General features: G+C 39.3%; 1 protein-coding gene across 4 annotated transcripts in view; it reads left to right on the forward strand.

Moving 5' to 3' along the window:
- Window positions 1-3024: 3024 nt before the first annotated feature.
- Window positions 3025-22091, forward strand: part of LOC107587247 (cytoplasmic polyadenylation element-binding protein 4-like) — a 27283-nt gene continuing 8216 nt past the window's right edge. For 2 of the 4 annotated variants that reach the window (XM_016274960.1, XM_016274962.1), the window contains exons 1-4: window positions 3025-3462; window positions 4105-5268; window positions 15641-15731; window positions 20816-20866. In XM_016274960.1, the coding sequence (XP_016130446.1) occupies window positions 4159-5268; window positions 15641-15731; window positions 20816-20866 (1252 nt within the window). In that variant the 5' untranslated portion in view covers window positions 3025-3462; window positions 4105-4158. The remainder of the gene's footprint in view (window positions 3463-4104; window positions 5269-15640; window positions 15732-20815; window positions 20867-22091) is intronic. The other 2 variants (XM_016274961.1, XM_016274963.1) reach the window with 2 other exon arrangements.

Here is a 22091-nt window from a genome sequence, read left to right on the forward strand (position 1 = left end):
CTGAAATAAATGAACTTTTCCATGACATTCTAATTTGTTGAGATGCACCTGTAGTAGGGAAAGTATGCAATTTCAGATGCAGCCATATACTGTTGTGCAGCTTGATTTTGAACCAATTCGATTTTAGTGTGGGCGGGGCTACCCAGTGTAGCTCAACAGACATAAAGCATTTGCAAATTTCCTGTGATAGCTGGTTAGGGCAAAAACGTGTTGCTTTGTTGTGATGTGAATGGTCAGATAGCTGTCAAGTATTTAAATTACTTTTGCTATTTACTGGCAATCACCTCTATTACTATATTCTCTGGATAATTCAGACTGATTGGTAAAATATTTTATATATAGTATATATAGTATAATGACTGATTTCCTTGTCTACTCCATTGACTCTTTCTTTGAACATAATAAAATAACTTCAGTTAAAGGTGACATATCATGAAAATCTGATTTTTCCAGGTTTTAAGTGCTATAATCAGGTCCCCGATGCATCTTCCAGCAAAGAAACGTGAAAAAGATTAAACCTGTAACTTTGTTTTGGTAAGCCTTTTTCTGCAGGCGTCTGAGAAAACGAGCGCGTCTGATTTCGCTCCCTTGGTGACGTGGCAAAGGGATCTCATTATAATATTACTGCCCCTTAATCTGTAAGTTTCCACCCACGGCGCCGTCATTTTGATTTCGCGAGCGACAATGGTGTACCAGTTCTAATGCCATGGCGAAGGTTTGAGCAAAACAGGCTAACTGTTCTGTCTTTGGCTGCACAGACGAGCACAGAACACTATTAAGAGTCCCAGCCTCAGAGGAGACAAAACAGCAGTGGATTTATTGATTATTTACTGTATATTGCTGCTGCCACACAGATCTAAAATAAACATGCGATTTAGGGGAGCAGCAGCTCATTTGCATTTAAAGTAACAGACCCGAAAAAGAGCATGTTTCTTTTAAAGGTGACATATCATGAAAATCAGACTTTTCCAGGTTTTAAGTGCTATAATCAGGTCCCTGGTGCATCTACCAACCAAGGAAACGTGAAAAAGATGAACCCAATCACTTTGTTTAGGTAAGCCTTTTTCCGCAAGCGTCTGAGAAAACGAGCGCGTCTGATTTCGCTCCCTTGGTGACGTGGCAAAGGGATCTCATTATAATATTACTGCCCCTTAATCTGTAAGTTTCCACCCACGGCGCCGTCATTTTGATTTCGCGAGCGACAATGGTGTACCAGTTCTAATGCCATGGCGAAGGTTTGAGCAAAACAGGCTAACTGTTCTGTCTTTGGCTGCACAGACGAGCACAGAACACTATTAAGAGTCCCAGCCTCAGAGGAGACAAAACAGCAGTGGATTTATTGATTATTTACTGTATATTGCTGCTGCCACACAGATCTAAAATAAACATGCGATTTAGGGGAGCAGCAGCTCATTTGCATTTAAAGTAACAGACCCGAAAAAGAGCATGTTTCTGCTTCCACTCAAAATAGGCATTTTCAAAATGTTACAATAAATGATCTGTGGAGCATTTTGAGCTGAAACTTCACAGACACATTCTGGGGACACCAGAGACTTATATTACATATTGTAAAAAGGGGCATAATATGTCTCCTTTATAACAACAATATTTTATGCCTATTTTTTATGTATTTGTAGTTGTGTTATGATAATATATAAAACATGTTGTCTTGTACCTAAGATGCCACCCATAGGAGCTGATTTCTGCAATCTAGCTCCATTGTTGGTAGACCTAATGCTATGAGAAGTCCAAATGATGATGGTGGAGGAGCTCCATTATGGAGTGAAAACAGCAGCAATGTCAGGAGCAGGCCTTAATGAGACCTCTGTCTCTAAGGGCACAGCTGTCATTTTCAGAGCCACTCTCCTCCCTGCTCTCTGACCCACTCGTTTGCAGGAACACTGGTAATGAGACTGATCTGGGTCGCTTAAAACAGGGAAGAAGGGCACAAGCAGGTGTCATTACAACTGAGAAAAGCCAACCCCTGCTGAGTCTTAAGAAAGGACACACATTTGCACATGCCGCAGAATTCTGTCAAACAGGAGAAATCTCAGGAAAATTGCATGAGGGTGTATACATTTAAACATGTTGCATAGCATTTTGTGGTGCTGCATATATAGCCCACTGAAACCTCCACTTTCAACATTAATCATGCTTACACTATTACTTACATGCTAGCACAACATAAAAACTATGAAGTAATAAAAGTAGGAAAAATATATAAATATAAATTCAGTAAATATTAAAATGAATGCATCCCAATTTACCTGAATTTACAGTATGTATATGTATGCACACACACACACACACACACACACAGGTTTGTTTTTGTGAAAAGTGGGGACATCCCATAGGCGTAATGGTTTTTATACTATACAGACCGTATATTCTATTGCCCTACACCAACCCTACCCCTAAACCTACCCCTCACAGGAGACTTTGTGCTATTTCAGATTTTCAATACACTCCATTCTGTGTGATTTATAAGCGTTTTGAAAAGTGGGGACATGGGGTAATGTCCTGAAAAGTCACCTTCTCCTTGTAATACCTATGTCATACCTTTGTCATTATACAAATTGATGTCCTCATTTGTCACAAAAACGCGTACACACTCACACACACACACACACACACACACACACACACACACACACTCACACAGACAGACAGATAGATAGATAGTTAGAAAGATAAACATTATGCTGATTCACATGGCTACACTTATTGTTAAATAAAAAAAATACTAAATATTTTTAAGCCTTGTTGACCTTACAGGGAGGACATTTCAAGACTTAAAGGGAAAAGGCGGAACCTCGTTACCCAAATGACCTTAAAGGGCAGACAAATATAATACGAATCGCATCCAAATTAGGAAAAGTGGGCGGGAATACCATGCTCTCTGACCAATTAAAGCCCGTGTCCTCAAACAGCGTGGGAGGAACAGGCGCCTAGTGAGGTTCCCGTGGGCGTGGTCTGACGCGGCGGAGGCGGAGCTTTAGCCGGAAGTGTGTGTGGACTGGTTCTCCTTGTCATTTGGCTTCAGTAGATTGTGCCGTGGAAAGAGAAGGACAGCAGCGGCAGCGCAGCGAAGGGAGCAGCAGTGCGCTGGTGAAAAAAATAAAAAAGACAACGAAAATTTAACAATGAAATGGACGCATGGACGCATTGCAGTTCACAGTAACCAAACTAGTCTTTTTATATTGAAGTCAATGACGTAGACTCGTCCGAGCAAGTGATTTAAAGGTTAGCAGCTGGCTAAAGCGAGACAGCGCTGTGTCATTGAGAAGGCAGGACACGTCAAGACGAGGAAGGGAGGAAAAATAGACACTCCTGTCGGATTAAAGCTCCCCACTTCATAGTATCAGATCAGCAGTTTATTCGAGCTTCTGCGTTAGTTTGCGTTGTGATAATATCTGGAGCGAGTGTCTGTCCTCTCAGTCATCGCTCGGATCAGCTACGAAGGTGAAAATACATTTATTTATTGATTTTTGCGAACGTATTTATGATAAATCCCTAATATGAGATGTGTATTGCGCGTTTATGTGTTAAATCGTGCAGTATTGTGAATATTGTAGCGCGAGAGCGGAAGACGTCATCATTTTCAGCTCGAGCATTCGTTCGTTGGAAAGCAAAGGGAATACTAAGGATTCGTTTTTTTGCCTTGGATGATATTTAAATTATAACAACAGCGGTACTTTATCGTGTTAGCTATCTGATTGTATTATTTCTGCGTCAGAAAAACACGGTCGAGTCGGCCTTTCGGTAGATATGAAGCCTTTTAGCAGTTCCTGTTGAGTAAGCCGGTAGCCTGTTAGCTGCTAGCTGAAGAGACGTCACGAATCTATAATTAGAGCCTGAAAGAGCTTTATAACTTGTGTTCTAGCCAATATGGTATAATACTTTGCAACATAAACATGTCATATCATACATTTCCTGGCGATGTCGATCACATTTATCTGTGCTGTCAGTATTTGTGACCTCTGGTGGCATAGTGCCACATAGTCTCTCACCAAAGGGTGTCCTCAGTGTTTCCAGTGTGTCATGAATTATGTTGTGCAACTGCGTCATGGAGTTTTTTAACCGTGGATATGCGTTCTTTTTCAGGGCTTAGGGAGTAAGAATAACTGTGTTGGAGCCAGGTTGAACTGGAGAACATAAATGGGGGATTACGGGTTTGGAGTCTTAGTGCAGAACAACACTGGCAACAAGTCTGCTTTCCCAGTACGAATCCACCCTCACCTGCAAGCGCCACACCACCACCAGAATGCGACCGCCAGCCCCGCCGCTTTCATAAACAGCACCCCGGCTGGAAATGGCAGCAGCAGTGGTTCGACCTGGCTGTTCCCGGCGACCGGTGCTCACAGCAACATGCAAGATGAAATTCTGGGCTCCGAGAAGCCCAAAGCCCAGCAGCAGGAGCTGCAAGAGACCCAAGAGAAGCAGCAGCAGCAACTCTCCCCTGGACACCAGGAGAGCGGAATCATCTCTGAGCTGGAAAAGGCTCGTGCTGAAGAGAGTAAAGTGGAGAGCGGGTCATCCGACGGGACCAGCTGCAAGGAGAAGCTGCGTTTGGAGTCCCCCGTGCTGACGCCCTTTGACTATCAGGAGCCTTCGGTACTGGGCACAGTTGCGCAGTCCAGCACCTCCTCCTCCCTGACCAGCTTCAACAACTGGTCGGCTGCTATCCCTGCCACCCCGTCCACCATCATCAACGAGGACATCAGCTTCTTCAACCCGGCCGCCTCGGCCAACAATGGCCCTCTGCTGTTCCAGAATTTCTCCCACCACGTCAGTCCAGGCTTCGGGGGCAACTTCTCCCCTCAGATTGGTCCCATCTCCCAGCACCACCCACCTCACCCCCACTTCCAGCACCCTCACAGCCAGCACCAGCAGCATCGTCGTTCTCCGGCCAGTCCCCATCAGCCGCCGTTCCCCCACCGCAGTGCCCCCTTTGGCCAGCTGCCGCATCTCTCCAACAACCTGAGCAAGCCTCCCTCACCCTGGGGCAGCTACCAGAGCCCTTCGCCCTCTCCTTCTTCCACTTCGTGGAGCCCAGGTGGGGGTTACGGTGGTTGGGGTGGCTCCCAGGGCCGCGAGTACCGCCGTGGCTTGAATGGCGGCATGACTCCTCTCAACTCCATTTCCCCGCTGAAGAAGACCTTCCCCAACAACCACATGCCCCAGCAGAAGTATTCCCGCACCAGCCCCGGCTTCAACCCTAAGTCCTGGATGGATGACAGCAGGAGCGAGAACGTCTTCCCTTTCCAGGTGTGTATATTATATTGACACAATGATCTGCTTCAAAAATAGGTAACAAAAACCAGTGATTGACCAGTGACTGGAAAGGCTGATAAAGGCCCATTCACACCAAAGACGATAACTGTAACCATAACTATAACTATACCGTTTTAAGGGTGTAATTCACCACTGGCAAGATGGGCCTTTAAAGGGGTCATATGATGCGATTTCAAGTTTTACTTTCTCTTTGGAGTGTTACAAGCTGATTGTGCATAGATAAAAAGAAGACTAAAGTCACAAATCCAAAGAGATATTCTTTATCAAAGTTAAGACTCTGCCACGCCCCCCTAAAGCGACTCGTTCTGACACTCCCCCACATATCTACCGTGAATGCTAATATTGTGATCGTTGTTATGTTTATCGTTCTTGGTCTGAACAGGCTTTAGCTGTTCCAAAATCTACTCAAAGCTTTATAAAAGACCATTTTTAATCTTGGTTAGTTAAAGAATATTAATAATAGGGTTAACAATATTTATAAGCGTTTAATCTAATTTAAATATCAGCAGTGTTAATCTTTTTATTTGCTGTTTCTAAATATATCAGTTCAATTACAGCTATACAATGCATATAACTAGATAATGCACTGGTCCCCCTGCTCTTTATAAAAATAAAAAAAAAAGGTGTTGTATATCTCTGTGCACTCCTATTGGTAGACTCCCCAGTCACTGCTCATTTTCTTCTAAGCTGAACTCCACTTTCTCACATCGTCAACGGTATCTTTTGGCTTTTGTCATCAGAAACCGGTAGTTTACATTTACATGAATGATTCCCGGTTGCTTTGATGCTGCAGTCGCTGTCGTGTGAACCCCGTAACATGTGGATCATTGTTTTGTGCATTTGCACAGCTTTAATTTGCCTGTTTGCGCACATTGTGACAAATTCATCTTGAGTTGGGCCCAAAGCAACATGTGCCAGACTCCAGAGGCTTGGATGACTAACTCTGCCGTGCCTGTTTTGTTTTCCAAACAGCTCTGTGAGATTTTAGGAGCTGACAGTTGCCTACCATGACGCTGTCTGGGATGGTTTGATCTTACAAAGTGAATAATTGTAATGTAGACATTGCCTTTTTGACCCATTTGATTACATTTACATAAGCCATTGCATTAATCATGGTAGCACAGGTTTTAAAATGTCGGCCAACCTGTTTTATTTCTGGTAGTATATTTTTGGCCTTGAGCTAGATAGATTAATGGGATCTTTAGATCTGTTAAAGTGGTATACAATAAATAAATATAAAATAAAATTAATTTATGCTGCAGCAGCAGTAGTATGATATAGTCGTGAGTGTTTATATTTATAAGCTGTACTAGAACTGCTTGTTTGTTTAGAGTGCATGTCTGTGTACATGTGATGGAGGGGTGGAGTGATGATGGTGAAAAGTGATAGGGCATAGAGTCCTGGATACTTTGTCAGTATATTATGTGTTTCTTTCTATATTAAACATGTTTTGTACTTAACCAATAAGGGACGGGCCCATGCTATATTGTGAATGTAGTCATGGTGTTGCATGACATACAGTGGAGTGCCTTATTTTCCTTTATAAAAGGTAACAACATAATTAAATTATTAAGGACACGATTTAGTGATGCTATTTTTCTTTTTCAAAAACGTAAATTTATCAAGCAGATTAATTGAGTGCCATCATTCCCCTAAAAAATATAGACCCTTTCAGAGATCCTGTTCACCTCTCTTCTTGTCACTTTCTGTCTTTATTAGACTTTCTTGTCCAATAAAGTCAAATTTATTAATAAAAAAACGTAAATTCGCTATTCAAAAAAGTGCTATGTGTACTGTAGGGCTGCACGATTGATCGAATGCGATTGTCATGCGCATTTTGTTAGTAATGCCATTTCTGTAATCAGCAGGAAATCATCATTACGTGCTTTCAGATGGAGCAGAATTTACTACACATAGCCGTAGTTCACTGACAAGTTATGCAAAAAAAACGCAGACGATTTTATTGCGAGATTATGAAATCGAAGAAATCGTTCGCGATAATGACAGCTGTTTGCATAGCTTCTCAGTGAACTACGGCTCTGTGAAGTAAATGCTGCTCCGTCTGAAAGCATGTGAAAATACCACATTTAATAACATTTTATACAAACTCACTTCATAACGTCAGTCGAGTGTTTGAAATAAATCCTTCTGTGAGATGATGTGGCTTCTTACACAGAATAAGGCACACAACATATTTCATAGTATTCTAAGCAGTGATAAAGGCATTGCATTATCAATATACTTTATTTTAATGAAAATTATAATAAGAATAACTCAGATAAACTGCCTATTGCCGTAGTCATGTGTTTATTAGTCCCGTTGAATCAATGAAAGCAGTTGTATCTTCTGTTTATTCAGCTGCAGCCATAGGCATTTTCTGGGTTTCTTCTGCGAGGCGTATTTGGAGTTTCAGCGCGAGAGCGCCCTCTGGCCTTTAGATGGAGATTTACTGCTGATCACAGAACCGTGCTTCACTGAAAGATACGCATGACAATCGCAGCTTCTGTCGGATCTCGATTCCATTTCGAGATCATATAAATATTTATTAGGGGTGTATCGGTACGTACCTCGATTTTGGGGTCACGGTTTGATACGAGTTTGGTACAACAGGAAATGTATTTGGTTAATTTATTTTGAACTTGCAGTAGTGAAACATACATGTAGCATGAGCAGTTGTTTTTTATTTGAATTAGATTGTATAATTTCAAGATTTAAAGGGAAAACCGAATGGTCTGACTTTAGATTTGTGAAATTATGCTACATATGTAGGGTTGCCAACCGTACCGTATAATACGGAATTGTCTCGTATTTAACGCATCAGAGAAGCATGAACGCTATACAGAATGTAGTTTGTCCCGTATTCGCAGGCAATTCGTGTTTTGATTTTGCCAAATCAGTTTGGGTGAATACAAACAACGTGATTATTGATCATAAGCACAACATCCAGCTAGGCAAGAAAACATGCAATCTACCTGAGGGAAGACGTCTTTCAATATTGTTAATATAACATTAAGTTAATGTTGTTAAAAAGCGAAACAAAATTACAAATTTTTTAAATTGTAACTTCTACACTAGCATATTCCTAAACCTGGACCTCGTTAATATTTAAAGGGGTCATATGATGCTGCTAAAAAGAACATTATTTTGTGTATTTGGTGTAATGAAATATGTTTATGCGGTTTAAAGTTCAAAAAACATTATTTTCCACATACTGCACATTATAGTTTCTCCTCTATGCCCCGCCTTTTTGAAACGCGTAGATTTTTACAAAGCTCATCGGTCTGAAAAAGCGAGGTGTGCTGTGATTGGCCAGCTGTCCAATGCGTTGTGATTGGCCGAATACCTCAAGCATGAGACGGAAATGTTACGCCCCTCACATACTGTTGATGCCATGTCTGGCCGGAGCGACGAGACATAAACATTAAAACCCATTACAAACGAGGCATTTGTTGCATCCAGTGGGGATACGGGCGGCGTTATCCAAACCTTCCCAGATCGTGACGTAGGTATGTGGGGGCATGTTAGAACGAGGCGTTTTAGGTAGGCGTGGTTAACTCTTAACTTTTATAAAGAATATCTCTTTGGATTTGAGACTTTAGTCTTTGCAACTTTACAGATCTTCTTTATGCACCAAGAGCTTGTAACACTCCAAAGAAAAAGGAAAAATTGAAATCGCATCATATGACCCCTTTAAGAATAAATTCAAGCACCAAATGCAGCCCACACACACACTCCAAGTTCTCTTTAGTTGAAAAATATTTATTTTCATGAATTCATAGGCTACATGGTTGCAATATAATTTTAGTTCAAAATTTTAAATGCCATTGTTTAAAAAAATGCTTTATTGATTGACATTTCATAGACGTTCGGTTGTTATACTTTCAAATTTTATGCTATATTGTATGTAATTTCACAGTATATTCACCTCCTAAATTTCTACAACACTTGTGCAGTCACAATTCTATAGTGGTAAAATTTACTCAGGCCGATGCTTTGTGTATAACATGCATGGCTTTTTTTTGTATGACATTAAACTTTATTTTTAGAATAATTGTACATAGGTTAAGCAAAACAAATGTGATTATTTCTGAGAACCTTTTAACCACCTTTTATACACATACTTAACTGTAGACACGGAAATGTCATGCTCTATGTGGTACAGAACAAATATTTTGAGCGTACCTTATTCTGTCCCTTATTTTCCTACAATCACAGTTGTCCCTTATTTTAATTTTCTGAAGTTGGCAACCCTATACAAAGACACCTTCACAAAACAAAAACAGCAGATGGACTGAATGTAAATGCAAATCTATTCTCTGACAGCAGGTGGCGCTTATAGAACAGCAGTGATAGTTTCCTTGGTTACCGCTTTAAAAAAAGGCAGCTGCGCTTCTAAACACTAATATGCATTACATGGAGGTAAGAGGAAAAGAAAATGCCATCGAAACTTGCGATGAACTCTAATCCATCATGTGCCAGTTATACAGGTACAAAACAGAGTATCTGAATGTAATATTAACATTATATCAGTTAATGAAATATACAATTTTTTAAACTGTAAATTTGAGTTCAGTCCCGTGAAACCTAAAATATTGCTACTGTATATTCATACAAGTTCTGGGAAGTGGGACCTGCAGCTGCCTTTTTTTACTGTAAATTTTACATACTGACATTTTGGTGAACAGGTGTTTTGTGTCAAAACTGTTACTATATTTTGGATTGTAGCAACAGGACAAGAACTGTGCTATATTTTAGAAGGAGACCAAAGACCATTATCTACGAAAAAAAAGCTATATTTTTAACACTACCTAAATGAATAAAGAATGAGCATCAGATGTGCTTTTGCTTTTTTTTAATGGTTTTATTCCATTTATGAAGGTGCTGTACATTCAATTATATCTTTTTAATATAATACTGTTGTATTTTGCACATGATGCAACTTGCTAGTTTTATTGTAAATCTAATAATAATTTAATTTCAACAAATGTACCGTCAGTACAGAAACGGCATCTTTTTGTCTTCCATTTTTTTTAATTGACACACCCCAACTCAGAAACTCGACATAATCCTGCATTCCCCATTTTGTGGTTTCGTTCATGCACATTTAACTCGTAAACACAGTCTTTCCGACATGGCTTGAACGCACCATTGCCTCTCAAGGTTTTGTCACAATCCTCATTTCGTATATGGTGAGTTAACACTGCTATTGTCCTTCTCTTTGTTTTTTTTTAGAAGAAACAAATATTTGTTGGTACTTTCTGGAATTTAATCAATCTGTTAGCTTTAAATTTGCCATTTATAGTAAGCAGTGTCAATTCTGTGGGCCATCAGCCCTCATTTGTGTCAGTGTATCTCTCTTTCAGCTTGATTCCAGGGAACAGGTGCTTTCAAGATCCTCTTATCGAGCCGTTTGCGCACAGAGGTCATCATCTGGTATAGGAACTTGGGTCAGCTTGCAGTTTTGTGATCTAGATGTGTTCTGTTCTTTGTAAAACCAACAAACTAAAGGTATTTGATAGCACTTGGAACCTGTGGCTTCCACCACTGAGAACAGGCAGCTCTTATTCGCAGCTATTTGCTCCAGCTGGTTGAATATGTGATTGTGATTCCCAGCACTGCATAATGTTGCTGGAAGTTTCCACAGGCTCTGTGTACTCTCAGCCAAGAATATCTGATGTTTGGTGTGAAAGCAAAGGCTGTCTCCGGAGGGAGGGAGGGGAGGGGGGGGCAGGACACACACACACACACACACATATATATATATATATATACACACACACACACACACACATTGACAGACTCGCACATGAACCGGCACTGCCGAGATGTGTAATTAAACAGTTGCTCGGGGAGAAAATGAGAAATGGGACACACAAGTCATGATGGTGAAGATGGTTCTCATGACAAGGTTAGATGATTGAAGACACTGTAAAGAAAACAGAAAAACAAATATGGCTGTTGGGAAGGGTCTTTTTTTTCTTTTCTTTTTTTTACACAATTGGGCTGTTAAGGCTCAATTAGCGATCAAGCTGACATGGAGACGATTTAAAGCTGTTTGTTTATTTTCAAGGCCAGCTTTTGTTTGGCTATTGTCACAGGGTGCAGGTGCCCACGGCAAATAGTCATCTGTTGCTCGGCTTTATCGTAAAGAACAGAGGGTTAGCCAAAGATTTGACTGTGCAGTTTCCTAATATGACACACTTTACATTTTTCATTTTGCACCACATGCAAATTATTCTCACTCCTTTTTTTTATTCTCGTTGATGCCTTTCTAAATTAATTCTGTAAAATAAGATACACACTTTTGTTATCGTAATGCGTATGGTGTGTATATTAGAACACTATGCTCTCGGTCAGCCAGGTCTTTTGCTTTGTAAATTCTAGCCATCATCGTAACACTCTGTACTCTTCTTTAAAGTTTCCTATGATGGCGTGAGCTTCAGGCTGCCTCAGCGCAGGCATTCACCCCACAGTGCATTAAACTGACTCTATTATTGGGGATTTTTGTGGTTTGATACAAAGAAAAATATTTTTTGATGCTAGGCTCTAGAATATGAAAATTTAAATTCTGTCATCATTTAGAGGTCATTCATGTAGAACTGTTTTTGCATTTCACTGCGTTGCTTTTCCTTTGTTTTTCTATGTCTACTTGTGGATGCCTTTGACCACTGGGTTTGAATTTGGCATCTTTTGCAGAGGAGATGATTTTACAAAAGGAGATGTATTGCAGTATGTACAAGTTGCTCGTTTCCATACAAAAAAAGTAAATAGGGATGGACACTATGAATCTTAGAATTGTAACAGAAAATCGATAAATGTATATTGAGCTATATTCTCTGGTCAATGTATGTGACCAGCATGGCATTTATCTTTTGTAGTCATATGGGTTTGAAACAACACGACACGAAAATGATGACCACATTGCCATAGATGAAATATCCCTTGTAATTGACATTTTTAAAAATAAGCATATATTGGCAAATTTGATCAGTCGGGTAGTAAATGCTACGTTTATCTTGAAATATTTGAAACACTTTTTTTGTTACAAATAATTAGGCTTGTGTTAAGTCCTTTGTTTTTAGATTGCTGTCTTAATGGTTTGTATTAACCTTCAATTTTGAGATCTTTTGTAATGGCACAGTACCATAATAATACCGCAGTAATGTGCAAAGAAATTCTCTCTAGCTGCCTTCCATCCATTTGCATACTGCTTTTTATTGTGGACTCTGTTTCAAATAGTACACTTAGCTCAGGTATCTTGATTCAGTGCTGTCTGGAGATAAGTATGCCCTTCTGTTGTCAGTTGGAAACCACGTACCTTTCCAGTGTTATTTTGTCATACTCATGGTTCTCTATTGAGAAAAGGTCTATGATCGAGGCATGACCAAAAACGGTCATGGTTATTTTATGCCATCTATCTGACCGAGAGCTCTTTCTACACTTTAATTACTTTATCAGTAGAGTCAGTTGCGCTCCCCTGTGGAAAGTTTCCATACCCCCTGCCTCCCCAACCGTGTGGAAAGGCCGGACTAATAGGCTTTAGAGTGATTTGATGTGGAAGGCTTTGTGAAATACCTTGTGTTGCGACAAAAAACACAATGTCAAGCCTCTACCTCCCATTCTCCCCCCGTCCCTCTTTTCATTAGTTTAGCCGTGACATTTCAGATTAATGTCGTTCCTGAAACGTTCCCGTAAGATGCCACACTTAATCACTCACATCAGGGTGTTCCATCAAGGTCCCTTTTTGAAAAGCTCACAGCAGACTTTTTCCATATCGCTTAAACTATTGTGACCTGAAAACATGTCCCTGGTGGGAAAAGGCCTTTCAGTCAGCAAGCCCTGTGCGCAGTCCAATTATTGTTAAACCTGAAATAGCTCTAGCGTTAAGGAGTGGGAAATGCGAATTAACACCTTTTTAACAAGACTTGTGTATAGAATGCACCTCGTTCGGTTTTTGTCAATGATGGCTTCAGTTCCTTATGGAGTTGGTTCTTCATCAAAGGGCTCTCAGTGGAGTGTACTGTGCAGTAATTCTGAAGATGGCCTTTGGCCCGCTTTCATGTTCTGAATCCGCCAGCCAGCCCTGTGCTGTGGCATAAGTGCCCTGCATGAGCACACAGCCTCTCTAAACTGAGGGGGGTGCTCTGAAGAGCAGATGCCAGATCGTGACTGAGCACGAGCAGATTGTACCGTTAATCACGGCACCATCCAGTTCAGGTGGAAGCTGCGTTATGTTGGAGCTCAGGTACACCACGTTAGTTATGTAGCCTATATAAATAGTCAGCTGAACTCGGCTGCATCATGTTTGTAGCAGTGAGTAAGTTGCTTCTCTAACTGTGTGTGTGTGTGTGTGTGTTATTCCTTGGGAGGCCTTTTGTTTAAAACATTCAAAAAGGTGGTATATTTGGTGTTAATGCCAACAGTAGTTTTGAAAAACCTGATTAGTCTAAATTAAGACTAACCAAGCTGATTGAATGGGCATGAAATTCACACATAATTCTGGCATGAAATGTGTACGAATGCAATGCATAACACATTCTCAGTGGTGTAACAAGGGCTGGCGTACTAGAAGTGGAATGTTTTTCTATGTAAACATGTACTAAGATGGGCATGTTTGATTGTTGTGCTCTAACAGCATTCTAAAAATTCAAGATAAAAATAGTTTAACTTAAAAAAAAAAAAAAACTAAAACGTGTGTCTAGACCAGGGATCCTCAAATCTGGCCCACGAGATCCACTTTCCTGCAGAATTTAGCGCTAACCCTAATCAAACACACCTGAGCATGCTAATCAATGTCTTCAGGATCATTAGAAATTCACCGGTAGCTGAGTTTGATCAGGGTTGGAGCTAAACTCTGCAGCGCATTGGACCTCCAGGGCAAGATTTGAGGAACCCTGGTCTAGACCATGTGGTTTTTCCATTCCACTGCCCTGCATCTCACATTCTATGTGAACTCCTCTCATTTAAAGTGATCGTTCACCCAAAAATGAAGTTTGATGTTTTTGGACCCAATTGAACCCCATTGACTTTGATTGAAAGACAAATTCTGTTCTTCAAAGAACAACAATTTTGCAAATGTTCTTCAAGATATCTTTTGAGTTTCACAGAAGAAAATGAGTCACACAGATTTAGAACTACACAAGGAAGATGATCTTTGTTTTGTAGTGAACTATCCCTGTATTGGCGCAGACATTTGAAGGTAATTCTATCGCCCCCTTAAGTGCTGCTGAGGCTTGTTACCGTTATGGTAACGCAAGAGCGCACATCAAGTATGTACGATAGGATTGCACTCTTGTAATTCTTTGGTCAGGCATTTGTGTCTATGTTGACGTACTTGCATAGAATGTGTTTCTGACCTTCAAAAAACAGGAAGACCTAGATTCTGTTATTGTTTGCTTTTGTTGGACAATAGAATGAAGAGTCTTGAGCCTGAGGTGTGTTTAATGCAAGTCTCAGTTTTGAGATCAGATGACCTCTAGTCCAGTTTAAACACATGATTGTGCTGAATCATCAGGTAAAGGGGAATGTCCTAATCCATTTAAAGTATGAACTCTCTTTATCATTTATCAGCCTTGTTCATCCAAAAGTTATCTGTTGCAGTCTTAATATAATAATTTTTTTTCAAGTAATCCAATAATAGATTGTCTGGTACAGCATGGCGTTAGTATTGCCAAAACCATGAGTTAAGTTTGCAGGTATCACATGCACTGAAAGTCACTTTGGCTAATGGCAAATGCTTATATGCAACTGTTAAAATTATTATGATCTAGGTAAGAATATGTTTCAAGCTTTGTTTTTTAGGTTCCTTTTTAGTCATTTGTCACGCAAATATTTAAATTCAGGCATTATCTCCGTTAAATATGAGTTTTCAGCCTTTAAAAAAAAAAAAAAGACAAAACCTTCAGTGTTGCACATGGTTTGAGTTAACGTTATTTTGTTGGTCATTGGTATCTCTGGGTTTGTATTGTTGGGTTACGTCATTGTCCAGTTGAATCTGCATTGTAAGTGTCTTTTATCAAACGTTGTGCTTTCTCTGCCAGTTTTTTCAGCCTTTGTTTATAAATTGTCAATCATTAGACCTGTCACATTAGACATTAGCCTCATGATCCAGAGGTCAAGTCAGTAGCGAGCACCAAATTAGATTTATGTTTTGGTCTAGAGCCTCTGTTGAGCCTTTCATTTGTGACTTCCGTTCAACAGGATATAGTTTTTGAGAGGAACAAAAGCACAACAGCTTGAACTCTATTGTAGATGAAAGGGATACTCTCGCAGAGCCGAGGGATATGAGAAATGCCATCATAGTTGTTTTTTCTTGATACCCATCCTCCTTTTTTCCCCCTCACAGGACCGTCCCCGTTCATTTGATGGCTTCAACATGCATTCTCTGGAGAACTCCCTGATTGACATCATGAGGGCCGAGCAAGACACTCTGAAAGGTAAGATAAGAGTCCACGAAAGGAGATTGTGCCAAAGTACCATATTGATGGCCAAAAACCTTTGACCCATCAGCAGTTAGATTCATGCGGCCGCTCACATGGTTTAAGTTGCATTGCTCTCTCTGTAATCAAATGAAAGCTGTATCTGGTTTGTACTCTAGTAAGGGGTCATTCACACAGGACGTGCTTTTTCATTCTACTGCACTGCTTTTGTATTGGTGTTTTATGTAAAGGTGCTAAACAGACATGTTTCACTGTTGCATTTTTGTCTTTTCTTTTGCAGAATAATATGCATGACAGTGTTCTAAAGATGTAGTGCTCAAATTAGTAAAGTAGTTAGTAGTTAAACTTTTAAAACTTGGCTTTTTTTATTTCAGTGCCCTGCATTTACCATTTTTGAATGCAGAAACATAATATCATCATGAGTTTGTTTGATTTGATGGAGCTCCTGTTCTGTGACCAGTGTCTAATTCATTTTTTTCTTTATTTTTTCTTCTTTGAAAGTTGGTTGGTTATTGCATCACTTTTGTATTCCTTTTTTACGGCAGCTGACAGCTACTCACAAGGCACGGTCCTGGAGGCCTCACCTTTGATAGCAGTTGTAAATGCATGCAAATGACAGTTAATGAGCCCATGACATTATTCCATGCATGTATTAGAGCATGTTCTGGAGCAGACAGTAGATCTAATCTTTTTTTATGGTCACTGCTGCTGGCTACGGCCGCCTGCTATTTCCCAATTATGCCGAATTTCCTTTTTGACTTTGCAGTCTTTTTACTTTGTGCTCTCCAGTGGCGTTTTACACCCTGTGTTTTCTTGCATATTTTTGTAGATTTCTTAAACATCAGATGTGGTGTTACATTTTTTGGTGTGAGAGTGAGCAGCTGTAAAAAGCTGCCCATTAGTGCTGAATCATTGCACACCCACATACACAAACACACGCACGCACACACACACAAACAGAGCAAGAAGAAAGAAAAAGCTCTGTGTTGACCTACAAATAGCTGTGTCTGTGCAGCAGAGCTTAACCAGAGCTACTTCCACAGCAGTAACTCTGAAGCTACACTAGACTTTACAAACACATCAGCCTGATTTTGTGAGATTGTTGACTTTCATTATGTGAGCTCTCTCTCAAATTTGTAATCTGTGGCTCATATTAATGTTTCAGAACAAAAAAAACTTCTCAATGATTCATTACTGCATTGTATAATGTAAAAAAAAATAAAAAATTATAATCTTAGGTTTATTTTTAACTGCACATTGTCATATGAACAGTCAGTACTAATTTCAGTTTCACAAACCTTGAAACCTTAAATTTCACATCTGAAACAGTAAGTGAGTCAGATGTGTATTCAGTAGTAACTGCTTTGATGGGTTCTGTGAGTTCATTCAGTGAACAATTTGTCAGACTGATTTAAACCAGTAACTCGTGAGTTTGTGGGTGCTTTTGGGTGATTCCCCATAAAACCGGCTCATAAAAGTCATTTGTTTATGAATCAGATTGTACTGTTCTCTCTGTATGCTTGTTTTTGCATACAGCCCACAAGATAATTCGGTTCACTTGTTTTCTTGCTATTTTGTACATTTTCTTTTGTCTCATCACATTAATTTCAGGCTGTAAGCTTACAACTTGGGTAAAATATAATTTTGTTTTCCATAGCACTACATATTCATGTATTTCATTTTTACTTTAAACAGAAGCATTGATAGACTTTCATGTTTTAGATTTCCACACATTTGGACCATGATTATTGCCACCCCAAAATGCAGTCATCTTACTGTTGATTTTTAATAAGGAACACAATGAAATTTCCGTTGGGTGGTTTCTTTAATCAAATCATTTAAGAACCAAATTAGACCAACCCTCAGAGTCAGCTTAACTTCAGAACCAGAAGGGGCGGCCCTGCAGACACCAGCCCAGTGTGGCAGAGATCTCCAAACAAGAGACGGGGGAAGAGAAAGTTGTCCAGTGTTGCTTTGAATAGCTTCCAGCATTGTCCTTTGCCTGTAAAAGAGCTCTCTGTTCTTGCTAAAGCAACAAAATGGTGTGCTGGCCCTGGTCACCAAACTACTCTTGGAGTGAACAGTAGAAGGAAGGAGCTGCCAGAGCCATGTTAACACTACATAGAGAAACAATCCATACCAGGCGTGCTGGTTGTACTTGATGTTTCCTCTCATTCTTCTACTAGATGCAGAATGAGGCTGAGTTGAGCATGAGAATGAAAGTGATCTGTTTCCGGGAGAGTACATTCTGACGTGTAGTGGGTGGTCATCCAAAAACAGATGTTTAACACCCAAAACCCTATAAACACAATTTCTGATGACCGATTTGTCATCAGCAAGTCCTTGAAAGAGTAGCATGGCATTTTTAAGTATGTGCACCTTTAAAGGGGTCATATGATGTTGCTAAAAAGAACATTATTTTGTGTAATAAAATGTGTTTATGCTGTTTAAGGTAAAAAAAAAACACATTATTTTCCACATACTGTACATTATTGTTTCTCCGTTATGCCCCGCCTTTCTGAAATGTGTCGGTATTTTACAAAGCTCATCGGTCTGAAAAGCGAGGTGTGTTCTGATTGGCCAGCTATCCAGTGCGTTGTGATTGGCCGAATACCTCAATTGTGTGACTGAAATGTTACGCCCCTTACCATGTTGTGATGCCGTGTCCCGGAGCGACGAGACAAAAACATTAAAACTAGGGATGCACCGATAGGATTTTTTGGGGCAGATACCGATTTTAACAATCACTTATTGGCCGATACCGATATTTGTCACTTCCTCTCTTATTTGAAATTTTGGCATCAAAATAGTATTTTGATCATGTTTTAAATCAGCAAAGTTCAAAAACACCTGCATTAAATTATACTAGCAGTTTTATTGCTGCATTAAATCATTTCTAATGAACATGGATTGGATCCATTTAACATTTCAGCAGGCCTACATAAATACAACAGAACAAAGATACATATTAAATAAACAGTGCTTTTTAGGTAGGTTTAACAGTTTTCAGGTACAGAAATAAAGTAAACAAATGTAAAATAACACTGTATAAATTAAATGCATATGAATCATTCTTTATTGTAACAGACTTATGACTAATCTTCTAATTTGTTTTTGTTTACATTTTAATATTTTTTGTGAGTTTAAATATGTATGAGATCTCTGAGTGAAAAAGGATGCCGATATTTGTCACTTCCTCTCTTATTTGAAATTTTGGCATCAAAATAGTATTTTGATCATGTTTTAAATCAGCAAAGTTCAAAAACACCTGCATTAAATTATACTAGCAGTTTTATTGCTGCATCAAATCATTTCTAATGAACATGGATTGGATCCATTTAACATTTCAGCAGGCCTACATAAATACAACAGAACAAAGATACATATTAAATAAACAGTGCTTTTTAGGTAGGTTTAACAGTTTTCAGGTACAGAAATAAAGTAAACAAATGTAAAATAACACTTCACTGTATAAATTAAATGCATATGAATCATTCTTTATTGTAACAGACTTATGACTAATCTTCTAATTTGTTTTTGTATACATTTTAATATTTTTTGTGAGTTTAAATATGTATAAGATCTCTGAGTGAAAAAGGATGCAATGAACTTAAAACATCAGTAAAGTCATTCAGATGAGGTCCACTACACTTATGAACGTTACAAAGTTTAGTCAAGAATAGTGTGCGATCTTTTGTCTTTTGTTATTTGATTAGCATTAAAATGCAGACAGCAACTCTAGGATCATGCAACAGACATTATACAGCTCAGTGCCTTCACGCAGTTAATTAATAAACCATCGGTTTGTTATATCGGCCTTTTCCCTTATATAGCCGATATGCTGATGGTTGAAAAATCGGCCGATACATCGGTGCATCCCTAATTAAAACCCATTATAAACGAGGCACTTGTTGCATCCAGTGGGGACATAATTAAGGAATATAATGACTAAAGCTCCATTCACACCAAGAACGATAACTATAAAGATAACGATATTAGCGTCCACACCAGCGAACGATATCGTCTGTTTATTCTAAGCGCATATGCGTCTGCCACTTTAAATTCTTGAGCTCAGGAATGGATGAATGGATTCTGATTGGTTGTCAGTGTTTTATCGTTCATCAGCTGGGAAAAAAAATCGTTTTGAAAGTGATCACAACAATATCGTTCCTCCCAGGATCAGGAAACAGTCCTCCATAAAATGCGCTGCACACATCTGAATATTTGGGTTGAACTGTTCTGGAACAGTGTTGTAAATACAACTTAACCACTGAATTCTAGTCGTGTCCTCTTTTGGAAGGCCAAACAAAGTATTTTCGCTTTCGCAACGAAACACACAGCGTCTTAACAACATGGCGGCGGTGGCAGCAACAATAAAGTTACACCTTCTTTCTTTGCGTGAACATTTGGGCGGCGTTATGCAAATCTTCCCACACAGTGACGTAGACTTGTGGGGGCGTGTTTAAACGAGGCATTTTAGGAGGGCGTGGACCAGTCTTAACTTTTATAAAAAATATCTCTTTGGGTTTCAGACTTTAGTCTTTGCAACTTTAGGGATCTTATCTATTCACGAACAGCTTGTAACACTCCAAAGAGAAAGGAACGCTTGAAATCGCATCATATGACCCCTTTAACACACAAAAGTGAACACAGCGCAAGTTTTGATGGCCATGTCCATGAACAAATGACTATTGTGAACCAGCCGATATCAAACAACCACAAACCTGCTCATGAGTTAGAGATTTGAACCAGACTCCCTCCATCAGTGAGTCATTACTGAGTTCATAACTGACTCCCTCACTGAACCATGTGGCGTTTTTGAAATTATCCGGAAACTGTGATGTGGATTGTAGACTTAAATCAATCTGTTTATTAGTATATGACAGTTGTTGGCTTCTTTGAGTGATTCTGTAATTTGTCATCTAGAAAACTGAACCTACAGCGTACATTTAAGTGGCTGCATAATCTTGAAAACTAGAGACCTGTTACTCTAATGTGTATTAACACAAACCATGTGTGGATACAAATGTGCTGTATGTCGTTCCAACCATCCAGCTGATTTATACAATCCTCTCTCAAAGGTCGCCTCGGATTCACCCATACAGGAGGAGACAGCCCCTTGCCCATAAATGGTACGCGCATGCATTTTATTGGTTTAATGTGCTAGTGGCTCAAGCAGAAGGGTGGTTGAACAGGCCCAACAATCTGTGTGTTGAAATAGTTAGTAAGATGAACTTTTGGGGCACTTCGTCTCACTGGTTCCTTTTAGCTGTAACATTCTGTTTGAATGGATTTGAAACATGAGGTAAAGCAAACATATAAATCTATAAAATTAAGATAAATGTAGGATATTAGTAAAGTTAACGTTTAGTTGTCGTCATATAGGTATAATCTTGTACTGTTGTAAAAAAAACAGCTTCTGGGTCAAAGGGTGATGAAATAAAACTGGCCCTGTTTTCATAGCTCGTTTTAAATCATTCAGTGGTTTGAAAAGTAAGAACATGTTCACTTACTCAAATAGGGCTAGCTAAAAATATATATTTTGCTATTATTTTTAGCCCTGATGATAACTGATATCTTGAGGATTATTTATTTATTTATTTTTTGTAATATGAGACCCTGGACCACAAAACCAGTCTCAAGTCACTTGGGTATATTTTTAGCAATAGACAAAAAAATGTTGTATGGGTCAAAATTATCGATTTTTCTTTTATGCCAAAAATCATTATTAAGGTAAAGATCATGTTCCATGAAGATATTTTGTAAATTTCCTACCTTAAATATATCAAAACTTAATTTTTGATTAGTAATATGCATTGCTAAGAACTTAATTTGGACAATTTTAAAGGCGATTTTTCTCAGTATTTAGATTTTTTTTTTTGCACCCTCAGATTCCAGATTTTCAAATAGTTGTATCTCAGCCAAATATTGTCCTATTGTCCTGCGTTTATGCGGTTTAAAGGGGTCATATGATGCGATTTCATTTTTTCCTTTCTCTTTGGAGTGTTATGAGCTCTTGGTGCATAAAGAAGATCTGTAAATTTGCAAAGACTAAAGTCTCAAATCCAAAGAGATATTCTTTATAAAAGTTAAGAGTTAACCACGCCTACCTAAAACGACTCGTTTGAACACGCCCCCACATATCTACCTCACTATGTGGGAAGATTTGCATAACGCCGCCCAAATGTTCACGCAAAGAAAGAAGGCGTAACTTTTATTCTCGCTGTAGTATTGTTGCCGCCGCCATGTCCTGAAGACGCTGTGTGTTTGGTTGTGAAAGCGAAACTACTTTGTTTGGCCTTCCAAAAGAGGACGATATCCGCTTCGTCATGCCTAGAGCTGATCCGTGCTGGTCGC

The sequence above is a fragment of the Sinocyclocheilus grahami genome, unplaced genomic scaffold, assembly GCF_001515645.1.
Source record: "Sinocyclocheilus grahami isolate Dianchi unplaced genomic scaffold, SAMN03320097.WGS_v1.1 scaffold91.1, whole genome shotgun sequence".
NCBI classification, from domain to species: domain Eukaryota; kingdom Metazoa; phylum Chordata; class Actinopteri; order Cypriniformes; family Cyprinidae; genus Sinocyclocheilus; species Sinocyclocheilus grahami.